General features: G+C 46.0%; 3 protein-coding genes across 8 annotated transcripts in view; 1 reads left to right on the top strand and 2 right to left on the bottom strand.

The window, feature by feature from the left end:
* Positions 1 to 1,211: 1,211 nt before the first annotated feature.
* NAPA (NSF attachment protein alpha) lies at positions 1,212 to 12,910 on the bottom strand. 2 transcript variants are annotated; one of them, XR_013221359.1, is made up of 11 exons: positions 12,778 to 12,910; positions 10,229 to 10,308; positions 8,589 to 8,705; positions 5,574 to 5,620; positions 5,360 to 5,437; positions 4,783 to 4,838; positions 4,463 to 4,547; positions 4,251 to 4,355; positions 4,103 to 4,171; positions 3,283 to 3,936; positions 1,212 to 2,963 (listed from the first exon to the last, which is right to left on the bottom strand). XR_013221359.1 is itself a non-coding variant. In XM_077285725.1 (11 exons), the coding sequence occupies exons 1-11, from the start codon at positions 12,873 to 12,875 to the stop codon at positions 2,306 to 2,308; spliced, it is 888 nt and encodes a 295-aa protein (XP_077141840.1). In that variant the 5' UTR covers positions 12,876 to 12,910; the 3' UTR covers positions 1,212 to 2,305. The 2 variants fall into 2 exon arrangements, 1 of the variants encoding a protein (XP_077141840.1); XM_077285725.1 differs by having other exon boundaries at positions 1,212 to 2,407; positions 3,886 to 3,936.
* Positions 12,911 to 13,027: 117 nt separating this feature from the next.
* LOC143805952 (E3 SUMO-protein ligase ZBED1-like) lies at positions 13,028 to 18,343 on the top strand. Of its 3 annotated transcripts, none has more exons than XM_077285723.1 (2): positions 13,028 to 13,165; positions 15,615 to 18,343. In XM_077285723.1, exon 2 carries the CDS (start codon positions 15,647 to 15,649, stop codon positions 17,588 to 17,590), a length of 1,944 nt encoding a protein of 647 aa, XP_077141838.1. In that variant the 5' UTR covers positions 13,028 to 13,165; positions 15,615 to 15,646; the 3' UTR covers positions 17,591 to 18,343. The 3 variants fall into 3 exon arrangements, with proteins under 3 accessions (XP_077141838.1, XP_077141836.1, XP_077141837.1); XM_077285721.1 differs by having other exon boundaries at positions 13,107 to 13,184; XM_077285722.1 differs by having other exon boundaries at positions 13,129 to 13,218.
* A 604-nt stretch (positions 18,344 to 18,947) lies between these two features.
* The window catches only part of ZNF541 (zinc finger protein 541), a 61,629-nt gene continuing 55,989 nt past the window's right edge, over positions 18,948 to 24,587 (bottom strand). For all 3 annotated transcript variants that reach the window (XM_077285718.1, XM_077285719.1, XM_077285720.1), the window contains exon 14: positions 18,948 to 20,918. In XM_077285718.1, coding sequence (XP_077141833.1) covers positions 20,807 to 20,918 — 112 coding nt within the window. In that variant the 3' untranslated portion in view covers positions 18,948 to 20,806. The remainder of the gene's footprint in view (positions 20,919 to 24,587) is intronic.

The raw sequence follows: 24,587 nt of genomic DNA, 5'->3' as shown, positions 1-24,587 counted from the left end.
TGCTCCATGCTCTGGATACTGTGCTGACAGACACAGCAAACCTTCTTGCCACAGCTCGCATTGATGTGCCATCCTGAATGAGCTGCACTACCTGAGCAACTTATGTGGGTTGTACTGTAGACACAGCCTCATACTACTGTACTGTACCTCTAGGGGTGAGAGCAATGACAAAATGCTAAAGTGACCAAAACAGCCAAAAAGGATGAGAACAGAGAAATGGTCTGTGGTCATCCACTGCAGATCCACTCGTTTATAGGTGTTGTCTTGCTAATTGCCTATCATTGTTGTCTGCTCCATTTGCACAGCAGCAGGAGAAATTGATTCACAATCAGTGTTGCTTCATAACTGGACAGACTGATTTCACAGAAGTGTGATTGACCTGGAATTACATTGTGTTGTTTGAGTGTTCCCTTTATGTTTTTAAGCAGTGTATAAGCCACATAATTAGTGAGTCATTTTGCATACACCTTGCCTTGATCTTGTAATTCGCCCAGTGCTGAATTCACAATTCTGCTTACTTTGTAAAAACAACACGACCTAAAAGTCACCAATGTATTGATTCTTTATGTAAGGCCCCATTGCAATGAATGAGGAATATGGTGGTTCGGGGTCCGCGCTGCCCGAGGTTCAAAGATGCAATCACGCACGAAGGGGAAGCATGAATGCGGTTTATTGTCAACGCGTTTCAAGGTTTCCAAACCGCAATGATTGTCAACCTTGAAACGCGCTGACATTAAACCGCATTCATGCTTCACCTTCGTGCGTGATTGCATCTTTGAACCTTGGGCAGCGCGGACCCCGAACCACCATATTCCTCATTCATTACAACGTATCTCCCTGGTGGTCCCTGCTGCAGCCTTTACATGTTTCTATAGGAGTTGTGACTGTCACAACCCTATCAGGTGAGTGTACCTATAATATTTTGCACCACGCGGTTATAAGACCCTATTGGCGCTCTTATCTCTCCAGTTTTACCATTGGACCCTCACCGATAAACACAGGCCAAGTTGTAAAATTGAAAGTTTGCTTTAAATCCAAGTACTAGTCGTACATGTTCCTGATTTTTTACGTGCACCTTGGTCATGTGATGGCGCCATTATATCTTCCACCTCGTATTGTGTTTTTTTCCCAAAAAAATATTAACTCAGGTTCCCGCATCTGCCTCCTGGGTAGCGTTCGTGTGACAGAGAAACACCAGGCTTCCACAGATCTTACATCCCAATTGCTTTATTTAACACGGGCTCAGCTGAATTATTAATGAGATGGTTCACAAGACGACAGACGAGACAAAAGGATATGAACAGAAATGAATCTGCCTCCGAGAAAGCAGATAAGTACGCAGATCTACAGCACTATGCACAGGGAAGAAGCAACCGTCACACGGCAAACTGAGACCCCGCGGGTGCAATGATGCCCCCTCTCCCTCCATGGAGCCCTTCCCAGAGGGCTGGATTGGCATCACCTGTATTTCCAGGGCCTCATATTCAGACATCGGCCATGTGTTACTAAAAGAAAGAATGGCTTGTTTTCTGGACCCAGTTCTCTGTATGCAGCTTGTTGTAGGATATGTATATAGAGAATTTTTTTGTATTATTTTACTTTCTTTTATATACTTTGTACAGGTCTATAAGGTTTAGTGGAGCAGTGACCCCCATGAACCCTACAGGAATGGCTAGCCCAGGCAACTGGCCTCTAGCTAAAATACACAAAACCCCAACATTTGGTCAAGCTGCAAGTTTAGGAAAAATTATACATATATTCTCATGTGTACGGTAAGGATAATATAATATTTCGACTCTTCAGATCAAGTTTTTGTTTTGCATTTTATCCCCCTCCCCATCCGTCCATGCCCCCAAAATCCATGCAATGGTATAATGACTGAGCCTGCCACTCCAAAAGCGAGGATTGCACAAATATATACTGTCAAAATGTGACAGCGGGGGAAAGGATCCCACCTAAAAGTTGACGAGGGCGTAGCTAAAAACGTGCACAATGCCCAGCTGCGGACTGATATTGTATAATCTGATCTTACGGGGACATCCAGTGACGACACACGGTGACCGCAGCCTGTAGGAGGATAGACAGGAGCTCAATGATGCCACCCTCCATTGCCTTAAAGGCTGCGTCCACTCTGCGGAGTCAACGGATCCCTAACAAAGAGTCAACGGAAGCGACAGAGGATCTTGTGCTCAGTTTGAATTAAAAAAAAAAAAGAAAATGGGCTTAAAGTAGTGTTCCCCCATCACACCCTAAAATTCCTGATGTGGGCTCCGGCTAATGGGGAAGGAGAGCGAAGGTACGACCATTAACGCAAGTCCTCTTCTTCTCCTTTAATGGTCTTCTTGATGCGCAATAGCATTGTGGTGAGCCACTGGTCCAAGCGGGAGATGGAGTCAAACTCTTTTACCTGTTGAATGAGAAGACAGGTAATAATTAGGTGGTCGCCATATTAAAGGGGGTTGTCTATCGAGGCCTATAGAGTGCAGTAAAGGGGTTATCTGTCGAGGCCTATAGAGTGCAGTAAAGGGGTTATCTGTCGAGGCCTATAGAGTGCAGTAAAGGGGTTATCTGTCGAGGCCTATAGAGTGCAGTAAAGGGGTTATCTGTCGAGGCCTATAGAGTGCAGTAAAGGGGTTATCTGTCGAGGCCTATAGAGTGCAGTAAAGGGGTTATCTATCGAGGCCTATAGAGTGCAGTAAAGGGGTTATCTATCGAGGCCTATAGAGTGCAGTAAAGGGGTTATCTATCGAGGCCTATAGAGTGCAGTAAAGGGGTTATCTATCGAGGCCTATAGAGTGCAGTAAAGGGGTTATCTATCGAGGCCTATAGAGTGCAGTAAAGGGGTTATCTATCGAGGCCTATAGAGTGCAGTAAAGGGGTTATCTATCGAGGCCTATAGAGTGCAGTAAAGGGGTTATCTATCGAGGCCTATAGAGTGCAGTAAAGGGGTTATCTATCGAGGCCTATAGAGTGCAGTAAAGGGGTTATCTATCGAGGCCTATAGAGTGCAGTAAAAGGGGTTATCTATCGAGGCCTATAGAGTGCAGTAAAGGGGTTATCTATCGAGGCCTATAGAGTGCAGTAAAAGGGGTTATCTATCGAGGCCTATAGAGTGCAGTAAAGGGGTTATCTATCGAGGCCTATAGAGTGCAGTAAAAGGGGTTATCTATCGAGGCCTATAGAGTGCAGTAAAAGGGGTTATCTATCGAGGCCTATAGAGTGCAGTAAAGGGGTTATCTATCGAGGCCTATAGAGTGCAGTAAAGGGGTTATCTATCAAGGCCTATAGAGTGCTGTAAAGGGATTATCTAGAATATATAATATCTAATTAGATTACCATTGTAGATGTCTATGCAGATTAGTAAAGGTTTTTTTTGTCTTTTTCTACGTTTGTACATCTTGCATTAAGTGATGTACAAGATGAGCCAAATAATTCACGGTACCCAGGCTGAGGACTGGACTAGTTGCCATTAATCTTTTTACTCATCACTACATGAGATGTTCCCAAAGAAATCATAACATTTCTCACATTTTCTAATTTACATAGTACCTGCAGCTTCCGTACAATCCTCAGTTACAGGGAAACCCGTCCCCACTATTGACACTAATCACAGGCAGAGCTGTTCTGAGTTTGCTCTCCTGGGGAGGAGCGGGGAGCCGTGTGCTCCCAGGTCCCATTGCTGTTGCCTATATTCCTCACATAGTCGCACAATATGCACATTGGAAGAGCAGAGGCGGTGATGCTCCACTTCTGTCTTCTCCCCTGGGCCTCCAGCTAGCTCTGACACTGGCAGCCGACTTGCTCTTGCAGGACTGCAGGAGCTTTAACTCCAGCGCTGGTTTTTAGACACAACCCAAAACATTATATCTAAAAGTAATGACTTACTGCATCCGTATAGTTGTCCACATTCTGCTCTTCATGAGCTTCAAGAAGTTTCTGCAATGATTCAAGAGAGGATTACAAGACAAACTAGAAAGACTGTGATCCGATAAGGTAAGAATAGAACAATTTTTTTTAAAAATTGACATTTTCTACCTTTACCTATGATATTTCTGATTTTTTTTATTTTTAAAAAATCCAATGTAGGTTTTTATAAAATTACCTTAACAAGTTTACACTCCCTGGAATCGGAGAAGGCTGGGAACATCTCCTCGTATTTCTGGACAGCCAGCTGCGATGCAAACATACAGGTCAGTAAGACGAGCATCCGGCCCATCGGCTACACCCCCATCCCTGCCAAAACTCGTTACCTTAGCGTTGTACATATCGATGCAGAAATGGCAAAGGGCGGCTTTGAAGAAATATTCTTTGGCACTGTACTTCAGGAGGGGGCTGTCCATCGCATTGGTGCCAACCTAACATGTAGAGGAGAGAAAAAAAAAAAAAAGAAAAAAAGAAAAATAATCAGATAATGAATATGTGACGGACGGTGGTCATGGTCATAAAGTCTTGGCATATCTACCTGCTCATAGATTTCTACGGCTTTCGGGTATTGTTCCAGTTGTGCCGCGTAAGTGGCGACTTTCAGCAGACATTTATTGGCAGAACTGAAAGAGAAGCAGAAATACTATAGGTGCGATAATATAAGTACGGGCTGACACCGAGACGAAATATGCATCAAATTGGCTAAACGAGAAAATCAATTGTGGCTACAACAGGTGTGACCGAACCTTTATTTGCCGGCAGCCATTTATGATCCCAAAATGGGACTTTACACAGAAAAGTTTTCTAGATGCTCCCAAATTATCTGCCATGCATTTATCAACCCCGACAAGCACTTACCTGTTAGATTCCTCTCCCTTGTAGTAATCCGCAGCCTGCTCGTAGTGCGCTATGGCCTGGAAAGGAAAGGCGTGAGAGCGGTGAAAAGTCACGTGATATCCGAAAACATGATAACTTGATCATTCTTTTTTTAATCGTTCTAACTATAGGAGTTTTTTTGTTGTTTTTTTTGTTTTGTTTTTTTTACACTGGCAGAAGGGCTCACACAATTTGATCAAAATGTACCAAGAACCTCATTATTATAAAATAATGCATTTATTGACTCTCAGTGTGCGGTGGTGTATATTTTATTGTATGTTATTGCATTATGTCGCTGCAGCTGTACATTTATTTCATTTTACTAGGGGGGTTGCTAAGCCATCTTTTTTGAGTAGTGCTTAGGTAGACCTGGGGGCCTTTATTAGACACTAAGGTGCCATATAAATAAATAAAATCAACGGAGTAACAGAACTCCCCCTAACCCTGCCCTGCGTTTAACCACTTAGATGCTGCAACAGTATTGTCTGAAAGGTTAAATGATCAGTATTGGAGTCCTCTCCGATCTGGGCTGTACAAGAGTGTAGAAATAATCACAAACCTTCTCTATATCCACCAACTCGGACTCATAGATCTCCGCTATGGATATGTGATGCTTGGCTGCGATGGTGAATCTTCCCTGTGAGGCACAAGAACAAAGTCAGTCTCATCAGGTCATCATGTACAATGTGTGTATATACTGTAAATAATATATTATATATCTTTCTTACTGGAGGTTCCACTTATATAGATTTATATCTAAACGCGTGACTCACCATGTCAGTGTAGATCTCTATTGCCCGCAGTAGACAGTTGATGGCCTCTGCAACAGAGTTATGTGATTATCAGATCAATGGCGATGGCCGCGTCAGATAAGATCACGTGCAGCGGAAGAATCAGTCACAGACATGTACGGGTGCATCACTCAGACGTATATACAGTTGGAACCAGAAGTTTCCATACACTATATATAAAGACACATCTGCAGGTTTTTCTCAATATCTGACATGAAATCAGAATAAACCTTTCCCGTTTGAGGTCAATTGCGATTACCATAATTAATCATATTTGCCAAATGCCAGAATATATAGAGAGATAGATAGATAGAGAGAATGTTTTAAGGCATTTTTATTACTTACTGCAAAGACAAAAGTTTCCATCCATTTCATTAGTATTTGGTACCATTGCCCTTAAACTGAATGACTTGGGTCACACATTTGGGATATCCTTCCACAAGCTTCTCACAATAGTTGGTCAGAATTTGGGTCCATTCCTCCTGACAACACTGGTGTAACTGATGCAGGTTTGTAGGTCGCCTTGCTCGCACCGGCCTTTTCAACTTTGCCCATAAATTTTCAATAGGATTGAGATCAGAGCTTTGTGATTGCCGCTCCAAAACATTGACTTTGTTATCCTTAAGCCACTTTGTTATCATTTTGGCAGTATACTTCGGGTCATTGTCCATTTGGAAGACCCATTTCCCCCAAGTTTTAACTTCCTGACTGAAGTCTTGAGATGTTGCTTCAGTATTGCAACATAATCTTCTTTTCTCATAATGCCATCTATTTTGTGAAGTGCATCAGTCCCTCATGCAGCAAAACAGCCCCACAACATGATGCTGCCACCCCCATGTTTCACAGTAGGGATGGTGTTCTAAGGTTTCCAAGCTTCTCCCTTTTTCCTCCAAACGCAAGAATGGTCATTATGCCCAAAAAGTTCAATTTCAGCTTCATCAGACCACAGGACGTCTCCAAAAATTAAGCACTTTATTCCTGTGTGCATTTTCAAACATTAATCTGTCTTTTTTATGTTTCTTTTGGAGTAATGGCTTCCACCCCATGTTGATACAGTACTCGTGTCACTGTGGAAATCTTACCAGCTTCCACCATCATCTTCACAAGGTCTTTTGTTTTTGTCCTTGGGTTGATATGCACATGTCGGACCAAAGCACGTTCATCTCTGGGACACAGAACCCTTCTCCTTCATGAGCAGTATGATGGCAGGACATTCCCATCTTGTTTGTACTTGCGTATAATTGTTTGTACAGATGAATAAGGCACCTTCAGGCATCTTGAAATTGTACCCAAGGATGAGCCACAATTATCTTCCTGATATCTTGAGAATTTCCCATGATGCTACACAAAGAAGCAGTGTGTTTCAGGTGTGCATTAAAATACATCCACAGGTGTGTCTCTAATTAACTCAGATCTTTCCAAAAAAGCCTATCAGAAGCTTCCAAACACATGACATCATCTTATGGGCAGTCCAGAATTGTTTAAAGGCATAGTAATCTTAGTGTATGTAAACTTTTGACTTTGCAGTAAGTATTAAAAATGTCGTAAAACATTATCTCTCTTGATCTCTCTCATTCTGGCATTTGACAAATATTAATAATTATGGTAATCCTAACTGGCCTAAAATGGGAAAGGTTTATTCCGATTTAATGTCAGATATTGAGAAAAACCTTCAGATGTGTCTTTTTATATAGTGTATGTAATCTGCTGGTTTCAACTGTTTGTGGCAATGGAGTAACATTAGGCGACTATGTGCGTGCGACTATTGATGGCAGCGAGATCCTCATACTGTCAGCGCCATGAGCACAGTGGGCCTTGAATGAAGCAATGGTGGACACGGATCACTGTACTGAGCGCGAAAACAGAAAATGAGCCACAGGTTGTTGTGTTACCCCTTTATTACAAAACGATAAATTCGCCTGTAAAAGGAGCTTACTGGAAATTAAATATTTTTTTATATATTTTTTTTTTTACTTTACGTAAGCCCCTTTTTTTCATAATAAAGGGTTAACACAAGAACATATTGTGTTCTACCACGCCATTATTCTAATAGCTTTAGTTTTGGAATTCTTTTCAGCACCCATCCGCCCTGTGATGACACGGCCACATTTACACTTCATCCACTGTGACGTGACCCCCGTCAGCCATGTGATGTGCTCATGGTCAGACGTACTTTTCTCTGACTATATTCCTTTCATTGAGTCTTTAGCCAAAAGCCACCGGGATGAGCGGCGCAGTAATCAATTTTGACAGGACGTTCCTGCGTCTTCAAACTATTGATTAAGCCGGAGAGAAGGAGACCGGACGGCCGCAGAACAGAAAAAATTCCAGGGGGAAAAAAAATGGCTTGGATGGGGGAAAGTTTATAAAGAATTATCCAGGATTATAAAAAAAAATAGCTACAGAGCAGGCAGGGGTTAAAATAATAAAATGACCATTATGCAGCCATGTAATCTGCGGTGGTGCAGCGAGAAGGTCACATCCATCATTCACGTCACCGCTGCAGCCAATCACTAGCCTCATTGGTCACATGCCACGGCAGAGGCCTCTGATTGGCTGTAGCAGTCGCAAATGATGATTAATTTTTTGTCCTTTTTTAAATGAAATGGGAAGAACCCCCGCACCAGACTCGTCTGCATCATGTACAGCAAAGATATGAGTGGCAGCCCATAAAATGTGCCGACAAGATAACAAGCTCCTAACCGACTACCGCCGGGCCGCCCTCTATGGTTAATTTATCATTTCTTAAAGTTAATATTTCACTTATTAAAGCTCCACTGCAGATTTTGACTCCCCGTGTATCACTCCTCCGGCCGTCCACGGTCATTGTCCTGTGCGTCCCAGGACGTAGGTGACTAATTAAACTTCACACTTTACAACTACAATCCATATATGCAGCTGTCAGGCTCAGGTGGGGAGAGCCGCCGGACAGTCCGTGCGCTGCACTCCCGGTTTATACGCCCGTCTGACTACGCCCGTACACTTCAGGTTTCCTACCTTGAGGGTCGGCCTTCTTAAAAGCATTTCCGGCATCCACAAAGTTGGTGGCGGCATCGTGTTTGCTCTGGACCTGCAGATGCAGCTGGGCAGCCTGGCAGAAAGCATTGCCAGCAGCTAGAAGAGAGGAAAGAGCCTTCACATACACAGCTTTTTTTTTTTGTATTTTCTGCTTTTTTTTTTGCACTTAACTCTTCTATATGTTGCAAGTGAGTCATTCATTTTTTTTGTGCAAAAAAACAAACAAAAAACGCTATTTCTTTTTGTCTGTTTTTAGAGTTACTAAAATGTCACCAAAAATTCAGGCGTGCACTAAGAAAAAAATTACTCCAGGACTAGAGTACTTTTGAGTAAAAAAAAACAAAAAACCTGTAGCAACTTCTTAAACAAACAGTCACTTGATGAGTCCGACTAAAACATCCGGAAACCCTAAAAAAGTGCCCAACAATGATAAACATTCCAAAAAATAAAAATATATATATATTATTTTAAAAAAAAAACAAAAACAAAAAATGGACTTTAAATGTGCACGTTTAGAAACAATCAGGAGCCAATGAAAAACATACAAAAAAAAAAAAAAGAACAAATGCAAGAATGAGCCGGGCCCTTAGTCTGTACAGATCAGACATATGTAGATATCGGGCCGCAGGATTCATTCTCTGGGACTTTTCATATAACGTGTGTTGGGTTTGGCCTTGATCAGCTCAATAAAGAGGTTGTGATTCTCAAAGGCGCCTCCTAAATTTAGGCCACCTATGTGAATGGGATTGGCAGCCTCACACGGGAGAGCGGCAGCCTCACACGGGAGAGCGGCAGCCTCACACGGGAGAGCGGCAGCCTCACACGGGAGAGCGGCAGCCTCACACGGGAGAGCGGCAGCCTCACACGGGAGAGCGGCAGCCTCACACGGGAGAGCGGCAGCCTCACACGGGAGAGCGGCAGCCTCACACGGGAGAGCGGCAGCCTCACACGGGAGAGCGGCAGCCTCACACGGGAGAGCGGCAGCCTCACACGGGAGAGCGGCAGCCTCACACGGGAGAGCGGCAGCCTCACACGGGAGAGCGGCAGCCTCACACGGGAGAGCGGCAGCCTCACACGGGAGAGCGGCAGCCTCACACGGGAGAGCGGCAGCCTCACACGGGAGAGCGGCAGCCTCACACGGGAGAGCGGCAGCCTCACACGGGAGAGCGGCAGCCTCACACGGGAGAGCGGCAGCCTCACACGGGAGAGCGGCAGCCTCACACGGGAGAGCGGCAGCCTCACACGGGAGAGCGGCAGCCTCACACGGGAGAGCGGCAGCCTCACACGGGAGAGCGGCAGCCTCACACGGGAGAGCGGCAGCCTCACACGGGAGAGCGGCAGCCTCACACGGGAGAGCGGCAGCCTCACACGGGAGAGTGGCAGCCTCACACGGGAGAGCGGCGTCATCTCTCCTCATCTCGCCTATTGTATTCTCACCCATCCCTTGTCCTCTCTCCTCCTGTACCAGTTATGACTTGTATTGTTTAAGATTATTGTACTTGTTTTTATTATGTATACCCCTCCTCACATGTAAAGCGCCATGGAATAAATGGCGCTATAACAATAAATAATAATAATAATCTTCCTGCCCTCGTTACTTTCTCGGGATCCGCACTTACCGCTCCAATTCTTCACCATTTTGAACATGTTGGCTGCTCGGGCGTAAAGTTCGCACGCTTCTTCCACTTTGGACGAGCCCCTGAATAACAAAACACAGGGTGGGAACCTGATTACTGGGGGGATGGAGTAGCTATAAAGTGTTGGCCCACCTCTGTATAACACTTTCCATAAAGAATTAGCCCCTGTGTAAGTAACGACACCATTATATCCTGTACTGTACAGTAGTGCACAATGTCAGGACTCCAGCATTCATCCCTGTATATATGACTGACCTGGGGGCCATCATTCTGGGGGAAGTGTAGTATGGACTGCGGTCATCTAGGAGGAGCTCCTACTGATTTAAGAGATGGCCAGCAGAATTATGAGTGCAGCTCTGGAGGCACATGCAGAACCATTGCTCTATCTAAAAAGAATCACAAAGCCCCATTGTTGGGTCCGAGAGGGCCGACGCTTATACCCTGTCCAGATGGGAGCCCAGTCTCCGCTTTTGATTAATTGGTCTGGCGCAACTGCACCGCTGAAGTGTGACGTCACACCAGGCCAGGTAATCAAAGGAAGAGCCACGACAGCCGGTGGGTCACGGCAGATCTCAAGGCTCCCGTCCTACGGCAGCAGATCCCCGATGTGGCTGCTGGACCGGATCCTGAGAATCGATCTCCATAAGTATATATATCCCTCTCGATCACGTATCACTGTGGCTTCCGCAGCCGCTCGGCATCTCGCACAGACAAATATTCCTCTAGAGACAGTTTCCATGACAATGCACGAATTTAAAAAAATAAATAAATAAAAAAATAAAATATCCACATAGAAAGATTAAAAATATAAAGGTTTTTCCAGGATGCAGGAAAATAACGCTTACTCCCCGGATGATGAAGTGTTCTGCAGATTCCTAATCCTCGTGTTATAATTCCTCCCCATTTCCGAGATCTCTGCCGTTGTCCGTCCATTATTAATGGGCCCAGGGAGGAGACAAAATAAACCCAAAAACTCAGCTCCTAGACCTGGACCGTTCCGCTGTAATCAGTGCTGCGTCACGTGAGCCCTGCAGCCAATCGCTGGCCTCTGATCGGCTGCAGAATTCACATTTATTCCAAGCTGGAATAATCTGTTTAGTGGACAACCCCTTTAAGGCTCCGTCCACATGTTAGGCGCCGGCGCACCCTTATAGTTTGTGAAGCAGACGTCTGTGTTTTCCATGAATTGTCTTTTGCTGCCGGCTGCAAGACTGGAGCGGACAAGGAAGACTCTTTCTAGCTCCCCTTAAAAGGGGTTGTCCACTCCTCTTCATACCCATGTGAATTAATAACACTTATACTCCCGTCCAGTAGTGGCACAGTTTCAGCACTGCCGTCCCGGGGCTTGCCTGACTGTGTCACGTGATCTCTGCAGCCAATCAGCGCTGGTTTCACTCTCCTCTCCTATGGACAAATCAAGAGATCGGGAGGAAGCGAGAGCAGTCGCAGCGGTCATCACCTCTGGATGGCAAGTAAGAGAGTGAAGCCAGCGCTGATTGGCTGCAGGGATCACATGACACAGTGTCAGGCGAGCCCCGGGAGCGACCGTGCCGATGCTGGAGGGGAGTATAGGTGTTTGCATCAGTGAACGGGAACACAAACCCACAGGCTCAAACACTGGACACATCTGACATCCGTTCAATCCTCTGAGGGGAGCAGCCCGGACCCCACACCAGCTTTTCCATGCACTGATACATTGTAGCAAATTCTCAGAACAGAATATATACACCTGACCTCCTATAATCCGGAGGCTCGCCCCTCCCCCATCATACAGTGACTCGCTGATGGTTATTTGCATTATGTAATAACAATAAAAAAATTTCATTCCCTGACAACAAAGAAAAATCTTGAAAAATGACTGAGAAATTATAAAACATTATTTACATAAAAGTGGAAAGTCCCTTTAAGGGCGGGGCTACTCAGTCTGCTGCAGTCATGTGGGCTGTCTGTCTGACATTATCACATGACACTGGTCTCTACACGGACTGTGGACAAGTCACATGACCACTTCCTCTTGCAACCGTTCCCAGGAAACCTATGGACGTCCGCTAACAACTAACTCCATGTAATAACATTCACGGTGGAGGCCACAGAATTGCCCACCGCAACCAATCCGCTTTCATTTTACTGCAGCAGGCTTGGAGTAGCAAGCAGTGATTTGATTGGCTGTCATGGGTAACATTCTGTTCTAGTGATACAATGCAACCAATCAGCTTCCAGGTTTTGGAAGAAGAAAGCAGTGGTCTGACTGGCTAATATCGGCAACCAATCAGATTCCAGCTTTTATTTTACTACAGCAAGGTGGAAGAAGGAAGTAAGGGCCTGATTGGATGATACCAACAGCAAACTGAAATATTTGTTTTTGGTAGCCAATCAGATCCCAGGTTTTATTTTCACATAGTTTGGGTAAAAGAGAGCAGAGATCTGATTGGTTGATACTTGGATCCGATAGACACCAGACTGTATCAGTAGTATAAGGCGACCAGTCCGGTCATGCGCATCAGATCTCACCCCAGCATCGCCCGACTCACCCGAACAGCCCGGAGAAGAAGGACTGAGAAGACCGGATCTTCTTATCGGCCTCAGCCAGCAGCTGCATGGCCTCCTTCTCCTTCCCGGAGTTATCCATAGCGGCGGGGGGAGGAATCACCGAAATGGCGGTAACAGAGCAGGCCGAGGATCAGCGGTGACCGGCAGGCGGGGGCAGGTGGCTGCAAACAGAGAAAATCCCAGAGATGAGCTCCGGGGAGGGCGGAGAAGACGACAGCTCAGTGACGGGGACGCTGACACAGCGCTACTTCCGCCCACACTGATCACCTGACCTGGGGCACGTCACTTCCGCTCACCCAGTAGGTCAGCTGACTCACAGGTCACATGACAAGTTTAAACCCCCCCGCCGGAGAAGACACGTGGCGGCAGGTGAGGAGCGGACCCGGCGGTGAGAGCGGCCGTGCTCCTGGCAGAGCTGCAGGGTAAAGCATGGAGGAGAGGCAACGTTAGCGCCTTAAAGGGGTTGTCAGGTCTCCAGCAATAACTGCACGGTGACAATTATCTTCATTGTGTGCTGCCTTCATCTAAGTCCGCCTTATTGGTGTATACACACTGGGCCTGGATTCCAGCACAGCGCGGTATGGTGCATTGTAGGGTTAATAATGGCGGTAGCTGGAAATGGACCACCCTTCCTCAGACTTGTGGGCTATCTGAGGTCACAGACTTGAGACAATTGGCTGAATAACCCCAGTACTGTCCAGGATAATGGGGGTAATGGGTCCTCCCAGCCGGGGATGGTGAGGTGGGGGGGATGGTGAGGTGGGGTGTATGCATCTAAAATAAGGCATCAAAGTGGGCAGTGAAGGGCGTTATTGAAATACTTTGGGTCCCTGATCTCATAGCACTATTACATACATAGTGATGGCCGCATCAAAGTCAGGTCACTCTAGCCTGATGCAAATGTGTTATTAATAGTAATATTTATTTTATAGCGCCAACGTATTCTGCAGCACTTGACATTCTAGAATGGGCAACTAGCCAATTATCAAAGTTTTGAATAAGTAACTGGTGTTTTTCAGGGGTTAAATGACTTTGATGCCCAGAACACATTTGGGCCAGGCTGGAGTGACCTGACTTTGATGCGGCCATCACTATGTATGTAATGCTGGTGTGAAATCAGTGGCCCAAAGTCATTTAACCCCTGAAAAACACCAGTTACTTATTCCGGTCTGTGAGAATTGGCTATTTGTGAATACTTTAATGCCCAGAACACATTTGGGCCAGGCGACAGTGGCCTGAATCTGAAGTGGGGCACCTTGAGCTTATGTGTCTGGAATGAGAGATCAGTGACCCAAAGTCATTTAACCCTTGCAATAATGCCATTTAGTGCCCACTTTGATGCCAGTTTTATTTATATATATATATATATATATATATATATATATATATATATATATATATTTTATTATTTTTTTTGTAGCTGTTTTTGAGTATTCATATCAGGGCCCCTCGCTGCATTTATATTTTATTTTTGGAATTTTTTTATTTTTGTGGTTAAAACAGAGAAAAGAAAGTGCCAAATAAGAAATAAACTTCGGCATCGTAATTAATCTTTGCAATTTGTAGAGGAACAAAATGGGAGTAATCCATCCCGCCTCCCCCCCATGTGTCCTAATGCAGGAAAACACTGCACCGAATGTGTCACAAAATGCAAAATTTAGTGGAAGTTGCTCTACATGTCGGACGATATCCGCTTTTAACATGTCGCACTTTATGATGGGCATCACCGGATCGTGCTTGTCACCCCCTCTGCATTGTAAAGTCTCCCTTCCATACACAGCCAGCAAAGTCTCACTTTGAGCTGAGGAGGTGCAGAGCACAGTTGGGGGACGCCTATCAGACCACCCGATCCTCATTACGGTATAGCGCTGAACAACTTCATAATGTATGCAGTGCCTTTAGGCCGTTATAAGGGCTTGTTGGGGAATCGCTTTGCAGGATTTTGCCCCTAAAACTATTTATATCAGCTTGTAGCTCTTTCAAAGACAAATCCAGCAAGACCACAGCCACTTTGGCATCAATCTCCCCTGAGGAAGCCACGCTTTGTAGCCATACGTGTGGGGTCCTCTTCTCCATGTACCATGCTGTGGCTGGGTCTCTTCAACATGTCTATTTACAGGTTATCCAGTTCAGCCTTGCTCTATCTGGGATTTTTTTATTTATTTTTTCTTCTTTTTCCTCTTCCCTTTTTTTTTTTTTTTTTTTTTTCTTCTCAGCTGGTCTGTATACCCTCAAGTGTGTGGTCTGTGATCCCGCGACTTATCTTGTAGTGCCCTCAGCCTCCTCTGTTCATACGTTAATCATTCACACTTGCCACCTGATAAGAAATCAGTGATGCCCTTTAGGCGATGTGCCCACGTTGTAGAATATAAGCAGAATTTTCCTCATCAAAACCGGACTCCCTTGCCAGGAAATCCGCTTGCGTTTTTATCACGTATTTGCTGCATTTTTCTTGTATTTTTTTTTTTTTTCATGCGTCCCAATACAATTATATAGCAGCAAAATCGCTGCAATTCCACAAAGTTAATGAACATGCTGCGTTTTTTTTCAGCGCTGCGTTTTTTTTTCAGCAATGCGTTTCTGCTGCGGAAAAAAACGCAGCATGGGCACAACCATGCGGAATTCCATTAAAAATGTGATGCCTCTTTTAAGCGTTTCCGCAGCAGAAAAAAACTCTTAAACGCAATGTGGGCACATAGCCTTAAAAGCTTCCTGGCTTCTGTAGATCTCCTCCATTTCTTGTCATTCCCTGTATTATTTTCATCAATATCGGAGAGAGGTTCCAAATCACGACCGACTTTCTCCCTTGTTTCCCCAGATAAAGTATCCATTACACATCACACCTGTAAGATGGCATCTGGTTTGAGTACCACAATACGACGAAAGAGGGAAAAGGTCTCTAGCCTTGAGATGACGTCATCCAGTCTGTCCATGGACCATTGCAAATCTAAGGTGTGGAACTACTACACAAAGTTGGGCGATGCCTACGTGGAATGTAAGGTCTGCAAGAAACAACTGTCGTTCCATAATAGCACCATGACTATGAGGGAGCACCTGGTGAGGAGGCATAGCCTCAGAAGTATTGGCATTCCCCAGACTAAAGAACAGCCTGACCTTGACTACCACGAACAAGAAGGGGCCGTAAAGCGGTTACGACAAGCAGTCCCTGTAAATGGTCTCTGCCCATCCGTTTCAGAATCACGACCACAGACCATCGCTAACCTGATTTTAGAGATGATCTACCGTGACCTTCATCCTCTTTCGGTGGTAGAAGATAATGGTTTGGGTCTTCTTCTTGGCTATTTGGAACCAAATTTTGACCTTCCAACGTCAACACAACTAGCAGACATGTTGTGGCACAAATATACAGTCGTTAAACAGCAGCTCAAGTGTTGTCTTCAGTCTGCCCTCTCTGTCGTCCTCTCCATTGAAACTTGGGATGATCACCCAAAGAAGTCCTGTCTCGCGATCACTGCCAACGTCATTGACAATGACTGGAGGTTATGTAGGTACTTGCTGGAAACACAACACCTTCTCCAAAACAAGGCCGACCACAACCTGCCGGAACGATTGTATGCAGTCCTGACAGAGTTCGGACTATCTGGTAACCTCGTGACCTGCGTTGTACATGATCGATCGGCATCATTGACTGCTCATGCCCAATCTTTCAGAGACTCGTATGGGTGGGCAAGTTTCTGCTGCACTGCTCATGTCCTCCAGCTCTGTGTGCAAGCAGGACTGGAGGTCCAAGAAGTGCATGAAGCACTGGGTGCTGCTAGAGGGTTGGTCAGCTACTTCCAAGAAGACTTAAAGGCCAGCTGCTACCTCGGTGCCAAGCTGGAAGCTATGAACAAACCCAGACTGGCCATGGATACGGAGCGATACTGGATTAGCACTTTAGAGATGTGCCAGAGTTTGCTGGACCTCAAGTGGGCAATCCTTTCAATTTTGGAAGAACAAGGTGCCAAGAACTTGTCGGAACAGCACTGGAAGTTGCTGCAAGACTTGGTGCCCATGTTGAAGACTATATGGATCGCTACGGCATTTCTACAGGAAGAACAGAACGCCTCCATTTCTTCACTGTTGCCCTGTGTGCACGGCATCTTTACGGCAGTCGGCCAAACCTCTGAAGGCAGCTCCAGTGTCGTTAAAGCTGCTGCCTGTCAAATCCGCTCTGAGATTTGTCGACATTGGGATATGCTGGATGAAGGGAAGCTAATAACCAGCCCTCCTGCAATTGCCTCCTTTTTGGACCCTCGCTTCAAAGAGTTGAGGTTCCTTAAACCATGTGCCAGAGGAGAGCTGCACACCATGGTGAGAAATATGCTGACACAGATGTGTGAGCCGTGCTCCTCTCGGCACTCCTGGATGCCAAGCAGCTCTGCCATTGAAGGTGGTGCTGAGACAATTCAGTTGGCTGTCCGGAAAGACCAAGAGCCAATGGTTGGGTCTGAAAATGTCTATGACCTTCTACTGGGAAGAGATCCAGCAGAGAGCATGCCTGAGGCTCACCAGCAGTTGGAGAACTACATGGTGGAACCTGTCTCCAAACGCACCACGGATCCTCTAGCGTGGTGGAAGAGTAACCGTCACCGCTTCCCGACATTGGCTCGATTAGCCCGGCAATATCTGACGATGGCGGCAACTGCTGTAAAGCCAGACCGTGCCTTCAGGACAGGACCTGACCCAATGGAGAAACGCTGTGACAGTCTGGAATCCAAGTACATGGACCAGATAATTTTCTTACACCAGAATAAAGACTTGGTAGAATGGAGCACGAAACCGAGTGTCTGAGGGTCACGTGCTGACTGCCTGGTCTTCCTGTCTGAGATGTCAGCTCTTGGCCCACTATCTGCCTCCCTAAGGCACAAAATACTGGACTGTGGCACCAGACCTCCTACTCCAGACACTAGAGAAAAATGCCGCCACACCTGCTCTTATTCCATAAGATAGGCCAGTGTTCCCCAACTCCAGTCCTCAAGAGCCACCAACAGGTCGTGTTTTCAGGATTTCCTTAGTATGGCCCAGGTGATGGAATTGTTGCCTTTTTAGATGATGGAATTCTCACCTGGGCAAAACTAAGGAAATCCCGAAAACATGACCTGTTGGTGGCTCTTGAGGACCGAACTTGGGGAACACTGAGATAGGTGATACACCATCGATCACAAGGATGGAGATCTCAAGCCTATGCTCCATTGGCCCTCCATTTATATGGGGGACTTGGGGACCCCTGTTCTGAGAAACCAAACAATAACCTTTAGAAAAAAGCTTAACTGAGATTTATTGACACTGCTCCGCACCAACCAGATACCGGCTCTCAGGTTGTTGCTCCAGTTTTAAGAATTCCACCACAATGCCTTTGCTCTATGGGCACCCCGATTATCATGAGATCCGGACAGTTCATGCACATGCACTTTTTTTGTTCTTTGTCTTTGTAGTGAAATTTTAAAGCCAAAATGCAAACCTCACCCCTTTTCCCGAAATAATTTATAGATCTGTTTTGCACCTAATTTAAATGTTTTGTAATAAAATACTTTTGCTCCTGCAGACGATGGTGCCTGATTTAATAACACATCTAGCTGCGTAAGTGATTAAGAGCATTTTTCTGAAATTGATGGAAAATACGAATCTTTCCATCCTCAATTTTATGGCAGTTCCAGATTGGGTGATGGCCAGATTTCCGTTATTGCCACCATTAAGCTACAAGATCTCACTGCAAGGCTGTGGCTTATCGGCTGCAATGTAAAATTGCCACGATGCCAAAGTTTTAGGCAGCAGTTTTGCCTTCATTTTCTCATTTGAATGGGTGAAAAACTATTAAATTGACTCTGCAAATTTGAGAAAATGCGTTCGGCCTCCGTTCCCACGATGAGTTTTGATGTAGATTTTCTGCACCTATTCAGTTGTTTGCGGTTTTTGACCCTTTTTTTGTGTCCCAGATATTGGATAAACTACGGTACTCACAGCGTCGTTCTCGGGTGCACGGCCCATTACCGCTGTGCTTTGGTCTAATGTAGACATCTGCTGCGTCTCTTTAATATTGACCTGGCTCTTTGCTTATTTTTCTATACACTTTATAACCTAGAAGAATTATTATTTTTTTTTTTTTCCAAACTCAAAGATGCAACCTCTTATTAAAGAAAGATACAAACCAGGAACCACAGTTTTATTGTTTTAAAACATTTGTAAAAATACAAAACATAAGTTTCCTTATCATAAATCAACAGGCAGGAAGAGCTGAGCAGAACGACTGGTTTCATGAGAAAAGATTTCGTCCGATGGCATTAATTGATCTAAATTCCTGCTTGCTCTGGGCTTATGAGTCCAGTGGGCGGTCCTACTCAATGCACCGCCTATTGGACACTCTCAAGCCCAGAGCAAGCGGGAATTTAGATCAATACGTTCAGTTTTCCTGTATCTTTCCCAGAAACATATATATCAGGCTGATTACAAGTGGGACAGAATTGTCACCATGAATGATTCCCTTTTTAAAGTGTAATATTTCTTTAAAAAAAAAAGTCGTCTTTTCTCCAGGTTACGCTTGGGAGACTTCTTTGACTGAACCGTTCATCTGAATGTAGTTTGCAGGAAAAAAACCCAACAAACACTGTTTGGATGGTGTGTTTTTTTTTTTGTTTTTTTTTATAGGCACCTCCTACATGTGATCATCACATTCGCTCTGACTAAAACCGGAGAATGGAAATGAGTCCCGAGAATAACAGAGAATGTGTTTTTAGATTAAAAAGGACTTTCCACGGAACTCTTTACTGTTAACCAGCCAACATGGCTTCCAAGATCTCTGCTTGCTGTCATTCAAAAGGAACCTTCGTTGTCGTCCTGGCCGTGTGGATGGATGCACAGGAGCAGGACTCATTACCGCCCCGGTATCAGACGTATGTCACGTGTATCTGTCACAGAGCCACAACAGCTAAGTGAGAAACAAAGGTTCCTAATTAATAACGGCAAGCAGAGATCTAGAAAAATCAAAGGATATTTTAAAAACTTGGTTTAAAAAAACAAACAAAAGTAAGCATTATTTCCAAAAATTGTGAAGTGGTACATATCTTGTGTATCATAAATCTGGGGCCCTCTCCCATACCCTGGTCTTTTAAAGGACGTGTCTGGGACTAGAAAAAGATGGCTGATGTTCTTCTGAAAACATTCTCGCATCCGTCAATGGGTTGTCTGGTACGGCAGCAGAGCATGGTGATTCAGGCCTAGTAATAATGCCATACACAACCCATGAACAGGGGTGCTGCTGTTTTTTGGATAAAATTAAAATTAAAGCTGCGGCTTCTTAGCTGGGTTTTCAGTCAGGGACTTGCTCCTGGTTCTGTAGTCATGAGCCACCCAGGATACGTACGTTGTCCAGAGCTAAGATACTGAACACCAGTCCTTAGGGACCATGCTCGGCAGTGTTCTGGCCTACGGCAGATACTGCAGCTCAGTTCCTGGGAATGTCAGTCACTGGCTAATAACGTCTGCTTGCTGGGGGCTGCTGGTTCTCGGACCCTCCACTGATTTGATGATGGGTCATTATCTTAGTCTTGTACCACCCCTTTAAGATAACCGCGGCTTTTTCCATAAATTTCGTCTTTCTTTTAGCCACACGGGACACAATACATGGAGTTGGAAACCATCAACGGAACGGGGCGTAATAAACAACCGAATGTAAAAGTACCATAAACTGTTATAAACCTCGGCGGCCGATGCTAGGGGTCTGCTCCACCGCACAGCCGCTGATAGTTTCCTTACTGCCACAATCTCCAGGTCGTCGCTGAGATTAAACTGCATCAATGAAATGTAAATCTATGGCTCCTCCATGGGAACCCAGTGCGATAGTCCAAGTTATGGACGTCGGAGACGGGCAGAAATATTTGGGTGCTTTACTGAGCGCCTGGGAGAGGATCAGCAGCCTTCACAGATGATGCAGCCTGCTGGGTCTCTATCGCTAAAACCGGGGTGTCCCTTTAAAAAACCCTTGATCCTGCGCTCTTCCATGGAGGCGGTTCAGCAGGAGATGGAGTGGTACTGTGACTCGTAGTGTTGGGTCTTTTCTCTTTCTTCCTGCAGTCGGTGCTTCTTCATATGCGCGTTCCGGCTCTTCACTTTGTCAAACACTCTAATAAAAAAAGAAGAATGGTAGTTAAAGGGACTCTGTCACCTGAATTTGGAGGGAACAATTTTCAGCCATAGGGGCGGGGTTTTCGGGTGTTTGATTCACCCTTTCCTTACCCGCTGGCTGCAATATTGGATTGAAGTTCATTCTCTGTCCTCCATAGTACACGCCTGTGTAAGGCAAGATCGCCTTGTGCAGGCATGTACTACGGAGGACAGAATGAACTTCAATCCAATATTGCAGCCAGCGGGTAAGGAAAGGGTGAATCAAACACCCGAAAACCCCGCCCCTATGGCTGAAAATTGTTCCCTCCAAATTCAGGTGACAGAGTCCCTTTAAGGGCTGCGGGGAGAGGAGGGTCTGAGCGCAGTGTTCCCACCTCCCTGCAGAACAAAACTGTTGACTTCTTGTTATAGATGATAAAAAGGTAAAGATGAAGTTTCTGGAAAACCCTTCCTTACTGACTGCAATTTGTTTAAAGAAAAAAAAACAAACAAACTGCCTACTCGCCTTCCCCAGGTCCAGTGCGGAGTCTTCACCGCTGCTCCCGGTGTCTGTTATTGTCTGCAGCGCTGACGTGCCGTCTACTTGGGCAAAGCCGCCAGCGTGACCTCCGTGACCAGGGAGCAGCGGTAGATTGGCGCCGGACCCAGTGAGGGAGAGTGAAGAACAGCCTCAAACTGAGGCCAGGGGAGAGGGGTTTTCAGTAACCAGAACACATTATTGAGCTTATGTGTATATGTAATCTTTTTTTTCTGGTGCTCAAAAGATGCTTCAAGAAATGCCGTTTCTGAAGTTATTTGGGGATTTTTCTGGTTGTCTCCTGAACACTTTGTTTTGTGGTTTTTCTTATGGGAGCATTGTGTGCACATACCCCTAGTCATCCCACTACACTGGCTGTGATGTAAGTAGCCAAATCTACTGCTGCCTCAATCTGAAAATTGCTTAGATATTGCATCAGCTGGAATCTGATGTTTAGGAAAAAACCGTGAGAATAAGGGGAACTTTGCCCTGTACAACTGGGTGAGAAATCCAGAAACCCGGGCACCAGATTTTTTTTCCTTTTGGTAACTTTATTAGTGCAGAAAAATCACATTGCGGCAGCGCATGGCCTTTATCAAAGAGAGAAAATGCACATATACACAGTATTTTTTTTTTCCAGGACGTCATCCTGACAGCACCCTGGAGGACGTCCTCCTCCCCTTGCTGGGACAGGAAACACACGAGTTTAAAAGGTCATGTCCCACCCCTAATCCTCAGTGTTTTTCCTGTCCCTGCAAGGAAAGGACGCACGAGTGAAAAGCTGCAAGCTTACCAGAGCTCAGGGGGATCGTGCGGCTTGCCAATATCCTTCCCCCTGTCAAGAGGCTCAGGGCAGACACCCTCCGGTGGGGGGTCCCTCTGCTCCAAAGACCAGGAGTGGACGAGACTCCTGGTGGCAGCCGCTCCTCCCGGTGGGAGGCTCTCTGCTGCGGACGCCATCCACGCTGTGTGCGGCTTCCAGGGAGCAGCGTGGTATCCAGAACGGCGTCCCTAGGCGGAAGTGACCAGGACGGCGTCACTTCCGGTTTTCGGCATCCGTTACTGTCACTTCCGGTAACGCTGCAGTGAAGGGGGAAAGCCTGCGTTCCACTGTGGAACGCATATCGGCTGAAGCGCTCCTGTTCCGACGCTACAAGCTGCGGGGACCTGCTTCACTCAGCGCTCCTGTTCCGACGCTACAAGCTGCGGGGACCTGCTTCACTCATCATGGATGCAAGTATGCTGGTCGAGGAGGTAGTAAGTGCGCATAGCGCAGACCCCTATCCGCAAGTAGGAGCAGGCTTACCCCAGCGCTTATCCCTATCTTATGTCATTTAAGGATAAGGGAACCCCTGCTGGCCCCTCTGGTTCCTCTGGTCAGGCTAGGAGATCCGGCAAGGCCTCGGGAAAATCTGCCAGATGCCCTATCTGTAATGCGAAGCTCCCGGATTCCCACGGAAAGACTTTGTGTGCAGATTGTACGTCCAAGATCGTGAGGGACGAACAGCCAACATTACTATCCGAGATGAGATCCCTTATACGTGAGGAGGTGCAGGCTTCTTTATCCAATATGGTGCAGAAGCCCAGTCCTATTCCCAGCCGCAAGAGGGCCAGACAGGAACGAGAACCAAAGTTTACTTCTGAGGACAAGTCTAATTCAGAGGACTTCGTCTCAGAGGAAGAGGGCGAGCTTCCGTCAGGAAGCCAGGACCACCAAAGAAAATATCTCTTCCAGGCGGAAGAGACAAATGATCTGGTGCAGGCGGTACGGGGCACCATGCAGATAGAGGAGACACCTAAACCACAATCCAGGCAGGACCTGATGTTCGGGGGACTTATGTCACGTCAGCAGACTGTATTCCCCGTTAGCGAGCACATTAAAGCCATGATAATGGAGGAGTGGAAGGAAGCGGAACGCCGGCTCGTGTTATCCAAGGAGTTTAAAGCTCGTCTACCATTTGAACCGGAGGGCATAAAACTGTGGGAAGAAATCCCTAAGGTTGACGTTCCGGTGGCGAAGGTGGCTAAAAAAACGGCCATACCCTTTGAGGACTCCTCAAGCCTCCGCGATCCCATGGATAGAAAGACTGACATCCTTCTGAAAAGAGCCTGGGAGTCTTCCGCGGCTCTGATTAAAACCAATATAGCGGCTACCTCGGTAGCTCGCTCTATGTATCTTTGGATGGGTCAATTGGAAGAACACCTGTCCAATAAGACCCTGAGATCTGAAATCTTAAAATCCATCCCTATTATGAGGTCCGCCACAGCCTTTCTGTCCGATATGACTGCGGAATCAGATTCTCGGCTAGAAGTGGTTCTCTATCAAATGCGGCTAGGAGGGCAGTCTGGTTAAGATCCTCGTCTGGGGATAGTGCTTCCAAATCTAAGCTATGCTCAATCCCCTTCTCCGGAGCTCGAGTATTCGGGCCCCCTCTTGATACTATCCTAGAGTCAGCTTCGGATAAAAAGAAGGGGTTTCCGGAGGACAAAACTAGGAAACCTCAGTCCTTTCGGAGGGGATTCCCCTTCCGAAGACAGACTGACTCTAGAGGAGGTAGATCCCATAGAGGATCTTATAGAGGCTCCTGTAACCAGGGCAATAGAAACAGAAGTTTCTTTTTCAGTCCCTCCTCAAAATCTAAACCGCAATGACGCCACACTTATAGGGGGGAGGCTCCGTCACTTTGCGCACAAATGGGCCCGAATCACTCAAAACAATTGGGTTCTTCGGACTGTCAGAGGGATACCGTATCGAATTTTACTCTCCTCCACCAGACAGATTTATTGCACCTACGGTCATAATGCGAGACTCCCCAATGATGATAGACCTAAAGGACATGCTGTCCTCAGAGGTCATAGTGCCAGTACCACCTCACGAAGTAAGCCAGGGTCATTATTCCTCCCTTTTCTCCATCGCAAAACCATCCGGGGAATCTCGCACTATAATAAATCTGAAGCCTCTGAATGCCTGGGTAAGGTAAAAGAGGTTCCGTATGGAGTCTATCCGTTCGGCGATCCTTCTCATAGATCAGAATGCCGTGATGTGCACTCTCGACCTGAAGAGTGCCTACTATCAGGTCCCAGTCCACCCCTCGTCTCAGAAGCTTCTGAGGTTTGCGGTAGTTCTGCCATCCGGGACCTGTCACTACC

The sequence above is a fragment of the Ranitomeya variabilis genome, chromosome 2 (genome assembly GCF_051348905.1).
Source record: "Ranitomeya variabilis isolate aRanVar5 chromosome 2, aRanVar5.hap1, whole genome shotgun sequence".
NCBI lineage: Eukaryota > Metazoa > Chordata > Amphibia > Anura > Dendrobatidae > Ranitomeya > Ranitomeya variabilis.
The sequence above is the reverse complement of the archived record's forward strand: the minus strand, read 5'-3'. Positions and strand labels throughout refer to the sequence as shown.